Source organism: Oryctolagus cuniculus, chromosome 7, assembly GCF_051225735.1.
Source record: "Oryctolagus cuniculus isolate XC-2025 breed Fujian yellow rabbit chromosome 7, ASM5122573v1, whole genome shotgun sequence".
Classification (NCBI taxonomy): domain Eukaryota; kingdom Metazoa; phylum Chordata; class Mammalia; order Lagomorpha; family Leporidae; genus Oryctolagus; species Oryctolagus cuniculus.
This window is the reverse complement of record NC_142873.1, coordinates 79,572,804-79,593,266: the sequence shown is the minus strand read 5'-3', so window position 1 is coordinate 79,593,266 and position 20,463 is coordinate 79,572,804. Positions and strand designations below refer to the sequence as shown.

General features: G+C 46.6%; 1 protein-coding gene across 7 annotated transcripts in view; it reads right to left on the bottom strand.

The window, feature by feature from the left end:
- Positions 1-1,013: 1,013 nt before the first annotated feature.
- Positions 1,014-20,463, bottom strand: part of TGFBR3 (transforming growth factor beta receptor 3) — a 216,895-nt gene continuing 197,445 nt past the window's right edge. For all 7 annotated transcript variants that reach the window (XM_008264892.5, XM_070078049.2, XM_008264894.5 and 4 more), the window contains 3 exons: positions 15,667-15,708; positions 13,208-13,315; positions 1,014-4,345 (listed from right to left, as the gene is read on the bottom strand). In XM_008264892.5, the coding sequence (XP_008263114.1) occupies positions 4,227-4,345; positions 13,208-13,315; positions 15,667-15,708 (269 nt within the window). In that variant the 3' untranslated portion in view covers positions 1,014-4,226. The remainder of the gene's footprint in view (positions 4,346-13,207; positions 13,316-15,666; positions 15,709-20,463) is intronic.

The following is a 20,463-nucleotide window of genomic DNA, read 5'->3' as shown; positions in this document are numbered from 1 at the left end:
GAAGCCTGTTTTCACAATACACGTTTGTCCAGTGGGGAGTATGCTGAACAGAACCAAGTTCCAGAGAGGTGAGAGAAGTAATGGGAAGGCAGGCAGATTATTCCTGGTTGAATCATGCTTAAGAGACTGAATTAACAGCTCCAAGTTGGAAAGTAATGTGATTCGAGTGTTTTATTGGATTATTTTGGCTGTGTGTTGGAGAAAGAACCGGAAGGAAACACGACGGGAAGCTCGCATTCAGCTCGAAATGGCCCTCGGGCTTTTTTTTTAAATGACTTACTTATTTGAAAGTTAGAGCTACACAGAGACAGAGAGTGAGAGAGAGAGAGAGAGGAGAGAGAGAGAATCGATCTTCCATCCGTTGGTTCAGTCCCCAGGTGGCTGCAACAGCCAGCGATGGGCCAGGCTGAAACCAGGAGCCAGGAGCTTCCTCCAGGTCTCCCACGTGGACAGCAGGGGTCCAAGCACTCAGGCCATTTCCCACTGCTTTCCCAGGCAATCAGCAGGGAGTTGATCCAAAGTGGAGCACCTGGGTCTTGAACTGGCATCCATGTAGGATGTCAGCATTGCAGGTGGGGGCTTTACCAGCTACGCCACAGCACCCGGTCCTTGGACTTCTTAATTTGGGAGCTGGGAAGCTAAAGAGGCTCCAATTAGATTCCCAGGTTTCTCCCTTGGGCAACTGGTATGAGACTAGGATAGGGAATACTGGAAGCAGCATTGGGGTATTTGGAGGGGTTAAAAATAGTAGATCCTAAATCCATATCATTTTCATTTCCCTCACTCTAGGAGACAGACAGAGGCCCGGGAAGGGGTTCCAGGGCTGACACCCAATTCCAAGCCTTCTGCCACGTTTTTCAAACAGTGACCACCCCTGTTGCTCCCTCCCCTCGGCCCTCATGAGCTTCTTTGCACCCCACACCCCTCAGCTGATGACAGGAGGCAGAGAGTCATAGGGGAGAAAAAAAATCACACCAGCCTGAGGGTATAAGGACCAAACAAAACACAGGTAATCACTGATATATATCTTTTTATTATGCACAGATAAAAGACTTAAAACTGTGGTTATCAAAACTATACATCTAAGCATGTTCACAAAATTGCTGACACATTGAACAGAGGAAAGAATACAACCGGGGTGTTCAAACTGGCCACAGGGATTTTAAGGGTACTCTTTTTACCCTCATAGAAAATGAAAAACAGCAATCAAATCAGGCTCATTCAGGAAAAACCAGAAGAGAGAAGTATTGTATTTGGAAACTGATAATAGTACTTTTTAGAAAAACATCTGTCAGTTTCATGAACAACCCCTAGACAAAACAAACAGAAGAAAAATCACACACACAACTCACCCAACAAAATGTGCTCTGTTAACACAACCAGCAGTACAATCATCACTCAAACCATGAGGTAGTTACAGTACAAAAAGACTGGCACGCGTGTGCGCAGCCCACACACACTCACGATCATGCCTGCTAAGAACACACACAGGAAATGGATTTACAATCTTCTTATGAGCCAAGGAAAAGACCATTTCTGTTTGCTTAGACAGAAGAAAGCTCTCTGACTTTTGGAAACCCAGTAAGAGCTGGTAAACAGAACATAGTGAAGAGCTATAGGATCTGACACGGACAATCTGCCTTGGAGTTTCAACAACAGTTCCTGCATCAAACGGAACACAATGGCCTCTGTGAAGGAAGGGTGAATCCTGCAAAAGTGACAGGGCTTTGGGACAGAGTGCAGCTGCAACAGAACTGTTACAGAAACCTGCAGAACATGTTATAAACGTAGAGCTTGTCCTTTATATTAAAACTGTGAAGAATGAAGCAATCAGGAATGCTGTAACAAGCTAGGGAGAAACCATCCTGCATTTTTATGTCCATTTTTTAGAAACATTTCAGAAATACTCAACAACACTTACTCTCCAGTATGGGATCATGTTTTGTCGACGTGGACTTCTGGATCTGAGTAATGCTTCCGATAATGAAACCCAAACAAATAAAAAGTTACTTTTTCCTCTCTCTCTCTTTTAAAAATCTTTTGGTTTGCATCTATAAATTTGTAAATTAATTTTAAATTATTTATAAAATTGGTAATGTAGCATCTCTCTCAAAAATATACATTTAAATATATTACAGAAGTTATTAACTCTGTCCATCTAAGAAATCAATCTTTTAATACCTCCTAATAGCTAATTTTTTTTTTAACAAGATGAAAAGGTGTTTTTTTTTAAAAAAAAAAAAGCAAAGAACTGATCCAAAGTTTTCACAGTAACTGAAATTAGACATTTCATATGGAGTAACTTAAATTTATCTAAAACATTTAAATATATCTTTATACACAAATTTTTGTAGTAAAATATAGCTATAAGTGACTTAAAGACTCGTCTTCTTTGAAGACATCTTTAAACTTTTTTATACATAGAATATGCTAAAACAATACATTCTGCTGAAGGTTAGGCAAAGCGCATTCAAACACAGGTAGCATAACCTACATCCTCCAATGATACCTTTACATTAAAAAAAACATGAACTGAAAGAAAAAATTCCTCTAACCTCATGTCTTCTTCAATTGTTTGTTGTCATCTGAAAATAATTCAATATATCAGCTCAGATAGCCTGGATAACTCAGCACTAAAATAATCTGGTTAAAATTATCCTGATTTAATGTCTACAGCCATCAAATCAATCAGCTTATTACTCAATGAGTGGCAACAATTATTTCTCAATGCCTGTCCATCTCCATTTACTTCTTTGCCATGTAGACACTGCCCTAAGGTTCTGCATTTCATCAACATTTCCTACTTAAGGTTCCATCATGACATCCTTATATTGAGGGCAGTGAGATGTGATATGAATTTTATGGGGGTAGAATCTAAATTGTACGTACAGAATTTTGGAGGAGAATTCTGGAAAAATAATTAATTTGTGCTAAAGCTATCTCTGAGCAATAAATGACCTGGCAGGGAAACTTCACTCTGGCATTTTTTTTTTTTTAACATAGAGGTATCACTGAGCTTATTTTAGCTGCAAAGTGGCATCATTTAATCAAATTCACCTCCACTCCTCTTTGAGTTTGGGATATATATTTAAGGCAAGAGAACTAAGCAATCCAAATGAGTGTTCTTTTCCCTGTCTCGGCACTGCCTTGGTAGAAGTGGTGACACTATTCATGGAAGGGACAGGAATCCAAGAGGACCTGCCATACATTTGCATCTCATACCAATTTGGCTTTTTACAAAACGGCCTTTGAAAAAGTTTGACATGTTTTGAGTAGAAACACTCATTTTACCAAATATAACTTAATAAGTTCCAACTGGAAGCTTAGGACATTTTCAAAAGGGAAACTTGCCCTTCCTCAATGAAGAAAACAAATGTGCTAGAACATGACACGTTATGTGTTTGTACTTGCCTGCACATCCGCACGCATCACTGTGCAAATTCCTCCTTAGCCTTACGATTGAATTTCGCCCCAATTGAAGCATGAATTTATCAATACAAAGTGTCAGAAATGGCCATACATCTGCAGTTCCAGATTTCGACCATTTTCAATGTCTATATGCCTAGAAGAGATACAAACTTTGCATGAAGACATTTTTGCAGTCGGTGTGTGCGAGTGTGGGCAGAACAGGAAGCTGATAAGGTCATCAGCATTGGTTTTGGCCCAGGGCACCAGAAAGGAATGTCGCCCTGATGTGTGGCAGGATGCAGTCCCCAAGGGCAGCACCTTGCAAGCCCACACATCAGTCCCCACGGGAAGTGGCAGAGTCGGGCCGGAAGTGCGCAGCCAGACGAGGGGGCCAACTAGACAGGGAGGAGCACGCCACAAGGCGTGAAGTGTTTCTGTAGCTTTACATCCCGGTTCAGAGAGAAGAGACTTCCGCCGCGTCTCCTCGCTGGTTCCGCTGTCTGGCCATTATCCTTGACCACCTCCTTGAGTGTGGATGCTCTCACCTGGACAAAGCAGCATTTTAAAAACTGGGATGTGTTTCACATTGAAAGCCCCCCAGCCTGGGCGGGCTGGTGGAGCAGGCCACCACCTTAGCTTTCTCATGCAGACGCTAGTGTATGACACAAGTCCAGGGGCCACGGTGGGGTGGGAGTGGGGCTGTGAATACAAAAGGTGATCTTTATACTGAACTCCACTCTCTCTTTACAAGGGAACCAGCATCAAGCCTTCCGAGTCTGGACGCGTCCGGCCTTGCCCTTGGCAGTGGCTGGGCTGGGCTAGGCCGTGCTGCTGCTGGAGCACGGGGTACTCTGCGTGCTGCCGATACTGTGGGCCGCACTGCTGTTTTCTGAGGCCGGCGGGGATGTGGGGACTTGCTGCCTTCCCGCTGTTTCTCCTGCGGTTAAGGAAAGGGGGAGAGAAGCAGACATGTCAGGGATGCACCGTCCAGAAAAGGACAACACTCGCCTGGTCCCTCCCCTCCCCCACTGCCCTTCCATCCAACGCTTTGCTATACCTCAGACACAAGCCCCTGTCCTGGGTAGCTAGAAGAGTTTATGCTATAGGACTTGGTATGTAGTCACCTGCCTAATGGGTGGTTATGGTGGCTAGGACCCCTGACAGCTGGGGCACAGGCCCTGGATTTCTGGCCTGAAACCACTGGCCAGCACCTAGTCAGAGACCATCCCCCATTTCCCTTCACAAAGCTGCTTTAGGGTTTCACGGCACAATTTTTAAATGGTAGTAAGTGAGGGTGGCAAGGTGGGAGCCTTTATCAGAACGCACTTGTTAAAAGCTGAGATGGTGGGGTCTGGACTTCGCTCCAGCTCCAGCACAGCGTGCCTACACTTCCGAAGGCGGTGGGCTGGAGCCGGCGACTGCCAGCCAGCACGGGCCCTGTGCACCGAGGCTCTGCCTGGAGCGCACCGCGAGTGGCCCGGCACGCTCGGCCCTGCACTGCCGCGGAGCCGGTTCTGGGTTCTGGAAGGAAGGAGCCCTCGGGTCACACACATGGTTTGCATTTCACAGCACAGAAACCCTGGAGTCGGTCTCGTCGCCAGCAAACCTGGCCGCAGCACAGGCCTGGAGAAACGGTGCCAGGCAAGGGAAAACGCTGGGGGCTCTCCCGCGGAAAACACTGCTTTTCTTTTCTTTTCTTTTTTTTTTTTTTTTTTTAAAGGTGGAGCAAAAACTATACCAATGGGGCTCCTACGCCTGTTTGGGGCAGAGCCTCCTTGTTCCTGTCCATCAGCCCAGATAAGCTACTCAGGAGGCCTCTTTGTCCAACAGAACCGAGCAAGCTCTGAGCTCTAAGGAACTTGAGTGGGGACTTCCATTCCCCTTCTGGGGCCCCTCAACAGCCTCTGCCAAAGAAGCATTTCTGCAAAACGTCCACGCGGCGCCCGGCGTGGCTCTGCCCAGTGCCTTCCCAGCTCCCCCGCTCCACCCACCACTGCCTCTTCTGGGGTGGGTGGGATGGAGAGGGGCAGGGCCCCCGTCACTCTCCTCTTCCGGGACTCTCCCCAGCGCTGTCCCCTTGGCTCCGCGTGTGCCTGGGATGAAGGGCGGAGAAGCGGAGAAGGGGTAAGGCTTCTGTCGAACATTCAGTTTCCTCGGAGAGGGAGCTTTCCTTCTAGAAGGGACTCGCGTCTCGTAACCATTCTGATGTCCACAAAAACCAGCTCTGGGGACCTGAACGATGAGTTCTCTGACTTTAAGAGTTCGGCATCCTTAAAACCTGCAGGCAGATCCACACCCAGCTGATGCTTCCTGTTCTCAGCTGGAGGCACTAAGGTGGCTCTATGTGAACCACATTTAAAAGTCTCTCTGCCCGGCGCCGCGGCTCACTAGGCTAATCCTCCGTGCCGGATTCTGTCCCGGTTGCCCCTCTTCCAGGCCAGCTCTCTGCTGTGGCCCGGGAGTGCAGTGGAGGATGGCCCAGGTGCTTGGGCCCTGCACCCCACGGGAGACCAGGAGAAGCACCTGGCTCCTGCCTTTGGATCAGCGCGGTGTGCCGGCCGCAGTGCGGCGGCCATTGGAGGGTGAACCAACGGCAAAAGGAAGACCTTTCTCTCTGTCTCTCTCTCTCTCTCACTGTCCACTCTGCCTGTCAAAAAAAAAAAAAAAAAAAAAAAGTCTCTCTGCCATGTTGTAAAGGATCCATTAGAAAAGCAGCAGGCACTCAAAGCCCTCCCCTCCCTCTTCCGGCTGACCTGGCCTCGAGTGCTCGGCTTGACAGCACCTGAGGCGACACGGCCTTGCCCCCCACAGCACCAGGGAGCGAGTCAGTCTCCTCCCAAGTTCGCCCTGTGCTTGCGTATTCGCCTTCAGGACAAGTGCCAGCGCTCTGCCCTGCCCAGGAAGTCTGAATATTTGCTTGCCGGTGTCTATTTGCCAAACGCGGTTTGTTGCCATGTCAGTTTATTTTCATCAGTGTCCATTTGAAAAAAAGGTCTTTCAACTTCCAGAGTTTTGGAAACTCTTGTCCCGGGAATGGAAAACACGGTTCAAAATAAAGCCTCCACAAAACAGAGGCCCCTCGGCTCGGGGCTGCGGGCTGCGTGCCACCCGGGGGGACAGGTCAACTCGTGCAGCGAGGTGCCAGGGACATCTCTGGCGAGACGCTGCTTGCACGCATTGAGACTCCTTCTGTGCACCGTCCCTGCCACCTCAGGCGTTGTTTTCACATGAGACACCAGATTTCTCGATATGGGCAAGTTTGTGCGAGCTTTCACCTTTTGATACAATCAAGAAAAAGCTTCCTGGCTGTCAGATGGAGGTGGTCCCCCAGGAAAGGTCACTGATTTCTGGCTGCGGCTCCAGCGCCTTGCTACCAGAGACAGACTCCGGGAGACAGGGGTGATGGCTCAAGCAATGGGTTCCCACCACTTGGAGACTGGAATATGTTTCTGGCTCCTGGCTTTGGCCTGGCTTCGTCCAAGCCATTGCAGACATGTGGAGAGTGAACTAGTGGATGGAACTTTTCTCCTCTCTCTCTCTCTCTCTCAAATAAATTAATCAAACTCATTTTAAAATGCAAGGTTCTGGACCTGACCAAGTAACTGTGTAACTCTGTACTGGTGGCCTCTGTTCTCCGGGCCTCCATTTTGCCCTATGGAAAAAGGAGATGCAGGGCAAACCAGTAACTTCCCAAGGGCACTCCTTTGAGAAGCTGATAAAAAAGTGAGGGCAGGACTCTGTACTGAGAGAGTGCTTTAAATGCACACACGCACACGCACACGCACACGCACGCACACGCACGCACATGCACACACACACTTGTATTTGCTCCCCAGATAGCACCAGGATGACAGTATGTAAACAGCCGTGCTCTGTCACAGACCCTGCAAACGTGCACCAAACGGTGGCAGCGGGCACATCTGGGAGACGGGGTGCGACAGGGCTGTAGGCAGTGGGGCTGGCTGAACTTGTGCACAAGCAGCAGCAGGATTTCTCTAGCTCTCCTCCCTCACATCACCGGGCCGGCCCCTGCCCTTCCTCTTCCGGGGGAAGATCGGAAGTTGACTCTCCGAAGAAGGTGCACCTGAGGGTTCCAGGAAGACGGGAGGCGAGAGGAGGGGATGGAGTGAAGACCGGCATGCCCCGCTGCCCTGGCTTCCTGTGCTCAGCCTGACTGCCCGAGGCGACATGGCCTTGCCCCTCGCAGCGGCAGGGAGCGAGTCTGGCTCCTCCAAGGTTTGCCCTGTGCTTGCGTATTCGCCTTCAGGCCAAGTGCCAGCGCTTTGCCCTGCTGAATATTTGCTTGCCGGTGTCTATTTGCCAGACACGGTTTGTTGCCATGTCAGTTTATTTTCATCAGTGTCCGTTAAGCAGGTCTTTCAATACCCAGATGCACACTTTCAAGGTAGGAAAGAGGAAGCCGGTTTTATAGAAAACCCGATGAGTTAAAAAGGACAAGATGTGAGAATGTGACAGTAAATGGTCTCATCAGATCACCGGCAGGAAGTTTACAACTGTGTCCCCTCCACAAGCTCAGAACTCCCACAGTCTTTAAATCAGCCTGCATTAATGTCCTCAGATAGGGAAGTTACTGCACCCATGAGGAAAGAACAGATTTTGTTTTTTATAAAAGGAAAATTCATAAGAAAAAATCCTTGGAATGTAAACATTTGGGGGCACTCTTCAAAACCCTGTAGGCAGGCACTGGGCCTAGCAGTGAAGATGCCCACATCCCCCCTCAGAGCACCTATGTCTGATTCCAGGCTCCAGCTCCTGAGTCTGGATTCCTAGTAGCAAGGCCCCTGGAGGCAGCAGGGAATGGTTCAAGTAAGTGGGTCCCTGCCACCCATGTGGGAGGCCTGCATTGAGAGCCCAGAACCTGGCCCCAGCCCTGGCCCAATGCCCACTGTTGTGGGTGTTCAGGGGAGCACTTGCACGTGCTCTCTCTCTTTCTCTCCTGTACTTCTCAAATAAAATTAAAACAAGGCAAAACAAACAACAACAACATCAGGAAGCCTCCCAGAAATCAAAGAAAGTAAAAAGATGGAGAACAGGAAAGAAAGGAAAGAGGACCCATCAAGAAGTTCAACTTTCAAATGCAATTATTTCTAGAATGAGAGAAAACAGAAACAAGAAAGAATGAATTCTGAAAAACCTCAGTGCTGAAAGACTGATGCACATAGACGGAAAGGGCCCAATTAATGCCCAGCATAATGTATGAAAATTCACCCGGGTCAAGGGATACCACTGTAAAATCTCTCCCAGAAGGAAAAAAAACAGGACACAGACAAAAGATACTGGAAATGTGAATGGCTTTGGACTCCCCATTAGGAATCCCCAGAATTAGAAGGCAAGAGCAGTACTTGGGGCTGCGCTGTGGCATAGTGGGTAAAGCTGCTGCTTGCAGTGTCAGCATCCCATCTGGGCACCAGTTTGAGTCCTGGCTGTTCCACTTCCAATCCAGCTCTCTGCTATAGCCTGGGAAAGCAGTAGAAAATGGCCCAAGTCCTTGGGCCCCTGTACCCATGTGGAATACCCGGAAGAAGCTCCTGGCTTCAGATCTATACAGCTCTGGTCGTTGCGGCCAATTGGGGAGTGAACCAGCAGATGGAAGACCTCTCTCTCTCTCCGCCTCTCCTTATCTCTCTGTGTAACTCTGACTCTCAAGTAAATAAATAAATCTTAAAAACAAAAGAGAGAGCAGTGCTTTCAAAATTTGCAAGGACAGTGATTTATCGACCAGCATTCTATACCTTGCTAAACTGTCTACTGAGTGTTTCTATACATAAGGACATTTGCATACACACAAGGTGTGAAAAACACTGACTTCCTACCTCCCCTTTAAACCTGGAAGAAAATGAAGCTAACAGAGGGCGGTGAAGCAGGCAGTTATTAATCCTAAGGAAAATGAGAAGTCATGCAGGAAAAATAGCAGAGATATTACACTGCACGGCTGCATTGTGGTTGGCATCCAGGTAGGCATAATAATGTAAACAGTGAGACAGACCTACCCGGAATTTCAGGATAATTCTGTTAGCAGGATGGGGCGGAGGAACCGGAAGGGAATGAATGAGATGCACGACGGGGCACGGGGGTGGAAGAGCTAAGTCCTTACTTTCCACAGTTGGTGGTCGACCATGGAGTCTGAAACTACAAAGCAGCAGCAGTAGACTGTTCTTTAGAGATATGGATTAATGTCCCCAAAAAATCAATTAGAAGTCAGAAACGGTGATCTGGGGAGTGAGACAAGAGGGTGGGGCTGTAGGGATCTGATTTTTTCATAAACATTCCAAAACTATTTCAATTTTTACCTATGTGCACATATTGCTTTGAGAAAGCTAAAAAGTTTGGGGCCAGCGCTGTGGCGCAGTAGGTTAATGCCCTGGCCTGAAGTGCCGGCATCCCATATGGGCACCAGTTCGGGACCCGGCTGCTCCACTTCCGATCCAGCTGTCTGCTATGGCCCGGGATAGCAGTAGAAGATGGCCCAGGTCCTTGGGCCCCTGCCTCAATGTGGGAGACACGGAAGAAGCTCCTGGCTCCTGGCCTTGGATCGGCGCAGCTCCGGACATTGCAGCTATCTGGAGAGTGAACCATCGGATGGAAGACTCTCTCTCTCTCTCTCTCTCTCTCTCTCTCTGTGAACTCTGACTTTCAAATAAATAAATAAATCTTTAAAAAAAAGTTACATGTTTTATAAAGCTTCTTCCCTCTCATTAATAAAACAACAGATCTAATTTTGCATGTGCCTCTGGGGACCTTTAGGGACTAGGGGTCGGGGACCCCTGCACTAGCCAGGCCCCAGGAGCGTGAGGAATCTATGGCTGCTTCCCAGTCCTGAGCCTCGCCTCCTCTCTGCACCACCTTCAGAGAGTGAAGGAATGCTGGTTTCTCAACAGAATTACCTGGCCTTAAGAAAGCATCTCTTATTGTGTGCCCAGCCATTTTAGATTAACACACATTCCAAGTATTAAGTCAATATCCACAATTCAATGATGGGACTTGGCTTTGCGTCCAGTGCTGCAGACAGACTTGGGGGCATAATCAAAATAAAGGCATCCAAAGGAAAGATTGCTCTTGACCTGGAGGCAAATACCGCCTGAGCCTTCAAATATCCCGTGTACAAGCTGAGTCCCTGAGCTGAGGTCGCCTAGGAACTGAATGGACTCAGTCGGACTTTGCACACCCAGCTCTCCCCACCGGCCACGTTTCATAGGCTCCCTATTCGTCTGAACTCGCCACTGGCTGTCCCTGGTATGAAACACAGAGGGGGTGGACAAGAAACTACCACCTAATCCTGAAGTAGGCCTTCTCCACGCCCTGTGATGCTGCTATTCTTTATGAAAAGTAAGCCAGCTAAACCGGACAGCACAGCTTTGAATAAAAAGTGATCCTGAAGCTGTACCAAAAGCAATGCTAACTGATTCTGGAGCCCTGAATGATGGTTCCAAATGGGCCTAATTTATTTGGCTGGAAAGCATCACAGGAAGTTTTTTTGGTTTTGCTGTTCTTTAATCTGCTTACAAGCCCAGTTCTGTGTTCTCAGTCCTCAAAAGCTCCCCGTGGAGTCTCTGGCTTGAGAGAAAGGGCATCAGTAACAGCAAGCCTCAAGCTCGGCAAGCGGCCATCCACACCATCCAGCCTGGCTTTGATTGGATCAGGCTTGTGTGTGTGGCTGTGCACAGGAGTCTGGTGCTGTCAAAGGATCTCAGTGGGCTGTGTTCCACTGAGTGCCACTGGCTGTCCTGCGTTCTGCCTGGACCTGGCAGCCTGGCCCTAGGTTAGCTTGGACAGTCTGAGGGTCCAGATCCATAACCAGAGCCAGCCTGTGGCTAAGCAGGCACACGGTTTAAGCACCTGTTTGAAATCCTCAGGACGGCAGAGTTTTCTTGGAGTACTTTCAAGTTCATTCCCCATTCCCAACTGACAACACTGGTTGCCAACAGCCCTAGAACCTCTCAGACATGTAGGAGTTAGAAAAAGTTTCAAAGACCTGTTAGCTTGAGATCTGAACATGTCAATAGTCCCATGATAAAATTATGTACTTTGCTAAAAGCTGACCCTCTGGTCCCTTTATAAACTGTTCATGAGGAAGAGTATTCCTACACTCATTCACAGATAACTGAATACCCAGAATCTTATATTCTCTTTCTCTTACACACACACACATACACACACACACATCACAGAAAGCATACTTTATTCAAAGGTTGCTGGTTGGGGCTGGCATTGTAGTGTAGCAGGTTAAGCTCCCTGTAGTGCCAGCATCCCATGTGGGCACCAGTTCAAGTCCCGGCTGCTCCACTTCTAATCCAGCTTCCTGCTAATTTGCCTGGGAAAGCAGTAGAAGATAGCCAAAGTCCTTGGGCCCCTGCACCCACATGGGAGACCTGGGAAAAGCTCCTGGCTCCTGGCTTCAGATCAGCCCAGCTCCAGCCATTGCAGCTGTCTGGGGAGTGAACCAACAGATGGAAGACCTGTCTCTCTCTGTCCTTCCCTCTCTCTCTTTCTCTGTAACTCTGCCTTTCAAATAAGTAAGATAAATCTTTTTGGTTTCTTTAAAGGTTGCTGGTTGGGAACAATAACTTGAGGCCTGAAAGCCTCACTATTAAACCCTTCTAAAGTTTCACTGAGAGGTCAGCTTTGGGCTGGATGGGTTCCCCATGCTGGGCCAGAAGGCTGTGTTCTCCTCCTGCCATAGCCTGAAACATCTCAGCCACAGAATATAGTATTTGAAGTGGAAAATCTGATGAAAAAGGGAATCAGAAATGTTACTAACAAAGGATCTCTGGGCCATATTTATAATCTCAATAGTTTGAGGTTTTGCAATTAAGAGGATTAAGATGTGCCTCCCCAAGATGTCCTGTGGAGCCTCTCTTCTTTTTACACTGGTCATCCTTTCAGCTGGGCTAGTTGGCATGCACTGGTCTAATGGAGAAGGAATAAAAAGCTAAACAAAGAGGCCAAGCCTGTCACTTGCTTGTGACTCATTAATCTAGCACAATCCACAGTGTAAACTCCAAGTATCTGAGAGCAAACAAGATCCACTAGCTCTCCAGGCATGCCCCAGAACACAGGTCATTCCTTCCCAGATTTGTAGGGGACAAAGACAGGAGCCCCAGAGGGGTGGGCGGCCCCCAGGCTGCTCCCCTTGCTAGGCCAGCATTCTGTAGGGGGTCAAACATGTTCTCTGTTCAGACCAGGACATTTCAACCTAGGGAATGGTGGGGAATCCTGGGTCTTGGAGGAGCATGGTTTGACAATGAAGTGCCTTGATTAATTTTCAATTTGTGAAAATATATTTTGAAAATTGAAACAGCAGAAAGATATGAGAATTCTATCAAAGAAGACATGGAATAGGTTTAAAAACAGCTGAGAGATACTGGTTTAAGTCATTGATTTCTCTGGTGGACAGTGCTCCTTACCTTGGCAGGTGTGTTAATAAAAGCCTGGCTTCCTTCTTCACTTTTGTCCATTTATATGTCCACGCGGACATTTTTAGCTCTGAAGAAATGGTTCATATTTGCAGTTTGTCTAAACTAACAATCTTTAGCTAAAGTCTAACATTTATTTATTAGATTCTATACTTCACCAATATCACAATTTCAATGGACACAGTTTAAACTTTTCTAATACTGCTTAAAGCAAATTATATTTTTGCAAGACTCAATTTATACCAAGTCAGTGTGAAAGTAGAGAGAATGAACTTTCTCTCTCTCTTACCCACCAATGAAACACTGAGTGTTATGTGGCAGGCATTTGAGATGTGCACCAACTCATATTCCACAGTCACACTAACCTGTGTGCGAATAGATGTACCACAAGGCCCCCGTCAGGAGTGCTCCGATCACAAATGCTGCAAATGCAATGCCCATCACGGTTAGGGTGTCCAGACCATGGAAAATGGCTGTAAAGGAGGGAAACCAACACACACACTTCAAGTTAGTCTGCATCACACATTGCAATTTTATATTTGTTTTACATGCACTGTCATAAAGGCTGAGCCCTGACTCATAAAATCTGAGAATGTAATAAAAATTCTAATAAAATGTCTTTCATTGGATGGACAGTTGCCTCCTGGGACACCTGCAACCCATATCAGAGAACCTTGGTTTCAGTCCTGGCTCTGTTCCTGATCCCAGCTCCCTGCTAATGTGCATCCTGACAGGCAGCTGGTAATGGCTAGAGTAGTTGGGTCCTGGCCACCCATGTGGAAACCCAGGTTGAGATCAGGGCTCCTGGCTTCTGATTGGGCCAGCCTTGGTTGTTGTGGCATTTGGGGAGTGAGCCAGCAGATGGAAGATCTCTGTGTATCTGTCTCTTTCTGCCCTTTAGATAAGATAAATAAATAATTTTAAAGAGACTTTGCATTTTGTAACTTGTATTTTTTTCCCCTAAGGAAAAATGATATGGTCAGTCTCCAAATATTCTCACTTTGAACCACCTTCAACGGTGAGACCCTGCACTGAACACACACATCTAGAACTTTCCAAACATTTTCAAGAACATTTAAAAACAGGAAAGAGAACAGCAAGAAAGGAGGGGGACAGAGTAAGATTCCACTCTTCCTGTGGATTATAACACTTTCCTGATACTACATTAAATCCTCAACCTTCACAACAGTGTTTGTGTCATTTAAAACCACCGACTTTTTAACACTTTTCCAACCATGGAGAACGGAAATACTTGTCAGTGGGGACTGATGTCAGTTTTATGGTCAGCACAACATATAAATAGAACCAATTGTTCCTCCATTTGGCAAAGATGTTTTAGATTTGAAATTAATTCCAGGCCACAGAAATAGAACATTTCCTTTCATTTGAGAGAACTATCTTTTTGGAGTCACTTATAAAAAGTTAAAAATCAGTTTCCAAAGGAGAGGGGGTTGGGGGTACCAGGAAATCTCCAAGGTCTCTGTTTTCTGAATACTTCACTATTTCAGTGCCAGCCATTTCTACCTTGCACCTCCAACCGCAACTGCTCTCCAAGGAAATTACATCTCTCTGCCTTTCAGCTCACTCTGGGTAAGCGATTCGGTTGTATTATGACCCCTGAGCAGCTCCTTAAGGGGAAAGTATGTCACGGTGGAGGAGTCTGGAAGGATCCCAGCTCTGGTCCCTGCTCTTCTTGCCCTGTGTCTTTTGATGAGTTAATTTAACTCCTGAAGAAGGAGGATAACACAACTTCACCTACTGAAGGCAGGAGGCAAACAAAAGTAGTCTATAAAAGGGATGAGGATGCCCCAGAAATCAAAAGACATGGGGAGAGCTTTCTGGAGGTTAAGACCAACAGGGCCATCAACCTATCTAGTTTAGTCCACAGGAGAGGTTTTTAAAGATGATCCACCTTTCATGACTTCAGATGCAAAAATCTAGCATGATTGCAAAGTTTTAGTGAAAATATTCTAAAATTCCAAAGATAGAGATGTCATTTCAGTCAGGCTAGGTAAGTACAAGAGAATATATCCATGCGGTGTGTCTCCTATAATCATGTTAACATGATCCACTTAAGGCAAGGGTGTAGGAAGTGCTTTGTACAAAGGAACCCTGGTTGTGTGTATGTGAGGGCATCAGCCATGGAGACTAACCTGGGAGTCTTAGAGAGGGGAAAAAAGCAAAGACTTTCCTCACCAGGTAGCACTGTCTACAAGAGCTGGGGTGGGGGCATCCAGAAGGCCAGGTTCAAGTCCTGCCTCAATGCCAGTGATAACCATGGGCAAGTCGCTGAAGTATTTCTGGGGCTAGACACTCTCCAGCTCATCGCTCTGGAGGACATGGTATCCCTTTCTTTCCCACATTCCCTTCCTGGATCCCCCATTCCTGGAACTAAACATTGCCACGAAGCTTTGGCTGCTAGTGCCCTTGGCACTCCTCCTCTGAGCAGGTAAGTGTCGTCAACAACACATAAAGCAAGTCACTCCCATAGCTGCACATTAATGCCTTCAGAAAACAACAGCCAGAAGCAGGCAAACCACTAAATCCTTTCTATAAAACGAAGTGGTCGCTGCCTCCCCATACATGCCAGTGGTCAACAGACTCATATTTTAAAACGGCAAAGGTGGAAGGGAAAAAGGAAAGAGGAGGCCGAAGGAAGGACAGAGGAAAGGAAGAAACAAAGCATGAAGAGGAGGGAAGGGCAAGGCGAATGAGAGTCCAAGTCTCCTTATCAAAACTCAACGTTTGGCAAACATTCATGAGCCAAGTCATTCTGAGAAAAGCCCAGGAGGGTTTATTTCGAAATAGTTGCATAAAGACTTACGTGGAGAAACTGGATTCGGTTCCTTAATGCTTGGACCTTTTTCTGAAACAAAAACATAAATCATAATTGCATTCCACAGAGACACTAATGTTTAAGCCAAGGGTCATCAGACTCTCAGCAGAAGCTGACACTTTGCTATTTCTTAATAACACTTAACTGCAGCAGGGGCAGGTGTTTGGCCTAATGGTTAAGATGCCCGCGGCCCCTGCTGGAGTACCTGGGTTTGATACCCCGCTGTGGTTCCTGACTCCGGCTTCCTGATTATGTACATCCTGAGAAACAGCAGGTGATGGCTCAAGTAATCAGGTCCCTGCCACCCACTGGACTGAGTTTCTGGCCCCCTACTGGGGACTGCTGCAGGCATCTGAGGAGTGAACCAGAGGACGGGAGCTGTTTCATTCTCTGGGTCTTTCTGCCTCCCAAATACATTTTTAAAAAAATTAAATGTACTTTGCAAAAGTTCTGTCATCAATGATTCGCATTAGATATCAAAACTATCACATGGTTACCCTCCCAAATTTTAAGCAATCCACTTTGCTCACAATCAATTGCACAGGCTCTCCAATTGGAAGGCAAGTACCTAAACCAAGGGAGTTTGACTCTCACAGTTCCTGGGTGTGTGTATTTTTATATTTACTTACTAAAGGACTCGGTATCCATAAATACCATTCTTCTCCAGTGTCTCCACAACATTATGCCACTTTCAAGACACTCTTGTAGCATCACGTGCAGATTTGTAAAAGCACTGCTGTTCTTTGATCCTTACTGCCATTACCCCAAGTCTAGCTCCTTGTCATGCATCTGCGTTATCACAGGTCTCCTGGTCTCCACCGCTACTCTCCCTTCCAAACACTTTCTCCTCCATCTGCCCCTAGAGTGAAGTTGTCCAGGGCCCAGAGCTGGTCATAGTATTGCCCTGATCACTCCCCTTAAAGATGCCCCTTCATTGATAGGGGGAACACCCAAACTCTTTAGGTGGTGCACAAAGTTCTCCCTCCCTCTGCCAACAAGTCTCCTTTCTTGATGGGGTCTTTCTTCCAGCCAGTGTTCCGAACACTTAGTTATTTAAACTCCCCAAATTCTCCATGTCACCACTCTTTGCAAGCCACCCCAATACACCTTCCTCCCCTAGACCTGCTTTGCTGGCATCTCCTACGGGAGGCCTTTCCTGCCTCTCCCACGGCTCCATCTCCACCCCAGCTGGTCTGGTTTCTCCCACCGCTGCTCATTCCACCCTGGTTCTGTTACACATATGCTGTACCACGGTGTGGTTCTATGGTTGTTTTTCTGCTGTAAGGACGAGGTCTAGTTCTTACTCATGGGTATATCCTCAGGGCTCAGAATGGTATGGGGTAGACCTCCCAGAAGAGTTTGGTGAAAGCTGATTAAAATGTCGATGTACTTTCAGAACGTAGAGGAATGGAGGACACCAGGAAGGATACTAGCAAAATGCTTCCGTGCCTCCACGTTTCCAGAATGCTTTTGTGTTCACAACATGTTACACAGCCAAGATCTCATTTGAGGCTGACAACAGAAAGGGAATTTTTATCACTATTTCACAAATGAGCAGCCTGCAACTCTGATATCATGGGACCACCCAAGGTCACAGCTGGAAAGCATGAGGGTAGGGATTGAACCAGGATTCTGGATTCCTGCCTGGCTGCCTAACAGACTGGTATGTACTGCTCTGTCCTGCACTGGGGAAATGCTCATGAAGTACCTCCTTGTGCACGGTGAGAATGGTCTAGAACAGTGGTGAGGAAACCATGGCCCACCCCTTATTTTTAGATGGCCCATGAGTCAGGACTGGAGTTCACATTTTGAAATTTAAAAAATAATCAAAAGAATATTTCGTGATATAACATGTTTTGAAATCCAAATTGACTTCAGCAGTGAGGTTTTACGTGAACATAGCCACGCTGGTTCATTGACACGCTGCCTGCGGCTGCTGACACAACTACAGCACCGAGCAGCTGAGACAGGGACTGCACAGGCCACCCATCAGCACGGTTCTCCATCTGGTCCTTTCTAGAGAAAGTGTGCCGAGTCCTGCCACAGACTCTGGCCCTCTCAATAGAGCATGGACGTGGCACGGTTCAGCGCCTTTTTCATCACCACCTTCATTCGATCAAAAAATGGACACGTGCCTTGCGCTTGAAGCCACGCGAAGCCAAAAGAACTTGTGAAAACTGGACTGAGATGAGGAGCAGAGGAGTTGATGCTTACAAAAATATAAAAGCTAGACAGAATGAAAGGCGGGTGGATGGTCACTGTGCAGAGTCAGCCTTCTCGGCGGGGCTCACTCACACGCATGCAGCAGACTGACCCTCACTCAGCTCCAGGGAAGGAGCCCACGGGATGAGCTCAGTAACATGGCAGCCCCTGGAGGAGGGCACAGGCCACAGTGACACTCAAGGAAAGATTGCCTGGAAAACCTAAACGACTGTGCGTCTTGAAGGGAATCTAATTCAGTGTGCAGAAAACACACACTCATTACACTCACAGCAAAATACACTCTCCTGGGTATGAGCTATTGGCAGTGGTAACAGGGACACCTTACTTTTGTACACTGATAGGCCATTTTACAAGGAACAAAGAGCCTTCACTCATTTCACTTTAAACCCCCAAGAATCCTATGAAGTAGGGGTATCTGATCACAAAGTGTAAGAAGCAGTAGTTTGCTTCACTGAACTGAGTCCAAAGGCATTCAAAGGCCTCTGCGGCATGCATCATGGGAGAAGTCCACGTTCTGGGAAGAGTTCCATCCAATCAACCACACGTGGTTCAAACTTTGTCACTCAGAATCCCCACGTGGCTTAAAAATGATGATTCTCTCCTAAGAGACCTCACATGTAAGAATTTGGGTTTTATAGCAAGCCTGTGTGATGGATGACATTGTTTTAAAACTCTTAATGGACTTAGGTTGTGATCTAATCTTCCGCCCGACTCCACACAGGGACCTTCCAGGGAACTAAGCAGAAACAGTCCTTGCTCATTCCCCGGGGTGAAGTTCCTTCATGACCGTGCATAAACAGTAAGAAGCACACACTGCAGAGCTGGGGGGAAGGGGCTTCTTACCCTCCCACTTTTTGCGTCACGATGCCCAATAACCCCTGAGTGTAACTAAAATAGTTTGATCTCCACCAGAACCTATAATCGCATTGGCATGCTGAAAGAAAAAGAGTGGACATAACAATATTTACTTTTGGTTTAAGGATAAGACTGCATGAAAGGAATCCTAGCTATTGCTGTAAGAGAATTTTAACAATAGATTTCTTTACAGAAAGAATAAACTATAATCAACATTCTGAATTAAATCTTTTCATATACGCTGAGTAAATTTTGGTCTACCTCTAGAACCAAACTTTCCCTCCCCAGATTGTGAGGGCTGGTTTTCATAAATGAGGTATTTCTGGGGTTATGCATGAGTAACCGACCACAGCTTTTGGCCTCCAATTTCCAATTCAGTTCTTCTAAACACTGTAAGCCTAAGCAGGACTGCAGGGAAACCAGGCGTCAAACTGGTAGACACACCTATTGGCATTTGACTTATTTGTTTCTTTTCCATTTTATTTGAAAGGCATAGAGACAGAGAGATAGAGTCGGCCCATCTGCTGGTTCACTCCTCAAATGCCTGTCACATCCAGGGCAGGGCCAGGCTGAAGCCAGTCGTCTCCCAGGTGGGTGACAGGAATCCCAAGTATTTGAATCATCATCTCCTGCCTCCCAGGATGCACACTAGCAGGAAGCTGGATTGGACGAGGGGAGCTGGGAATTGAAGCAGGCACTTCAATATGAGACATGGGCATCCTATGTGACAACTTTAACTGCTGCTCCAAATGCCCGTCCCTCTACTGATATTTGGCAAAGATGGAAGATAGCAAGAGGAAGTCTCCTCCTGGAAACTCAGGAGGCCTTTGTGCAGATCCTGTTTAAGATATGGATTTCACTAACGGTGCTTCACTGTTTCTGAACCCCTGCTCTGGTTTCTTTCAATATTTATGGCATGCATTGCAATGGGTTGTTCATTTATCTGCATCTTGCCACTAGGTCTGGGGATCTCAGCTGAGTGTGATTTTTATCCCCAGGGGACATATGGGAACTACTATGGGTATTTTGTGTTGTCCAACTCAGGGAGAGGTTGCCACTAGCATCTAGTGGGTAGAGATCAAAGATGCTGCTAGACATCTTACAATGAACAGGACAGCCCTTCCTCTGTTCTCCCCCAGCTAAGAGTCATCCTGCCCAAAATGCTGACAGTGCTGAGGCTGACAAACACTACACTAGACCGTGAAGACCTTAAAGGTGGTATAATTTGCTTGCTTTATGTTTAGCATATAGCCGGTACTTGGTACACACTTCTCTGGATTAAATAACCATAAATACCATGTATATCTTATCAGGTACTTTTCCCTAGTAACCCAAGCTTCACATCGCTTTCAGAGCAGTCTTCCTAAGTGATCTAATCAGTAATTCCCTACTCAAGATCTTTTGATCGTTCTTAACTTTCAGAGGTGCATACTAGAATATTTACAGATGAAATTAAATGTTTGAGTTTCCTTCAAAACAATCCAGTGAGGGACAGGAGTGACAGAACAAGATTTGCCATGAACCAGTCATTAATGAAAACAGATCGTGGGTTCATCATCTTCTGCCTGTTGAATTCTACTACTCTGTTTTTGTATATATTTGAAATTTTCCAAAATAAAACATTTTTAAAATGTGAAGCATAAAATTTTTTTTAAAATTTATTCATTTATTTATTTGACAGGTAGAGTTACAGACAGAGAGAGAGAG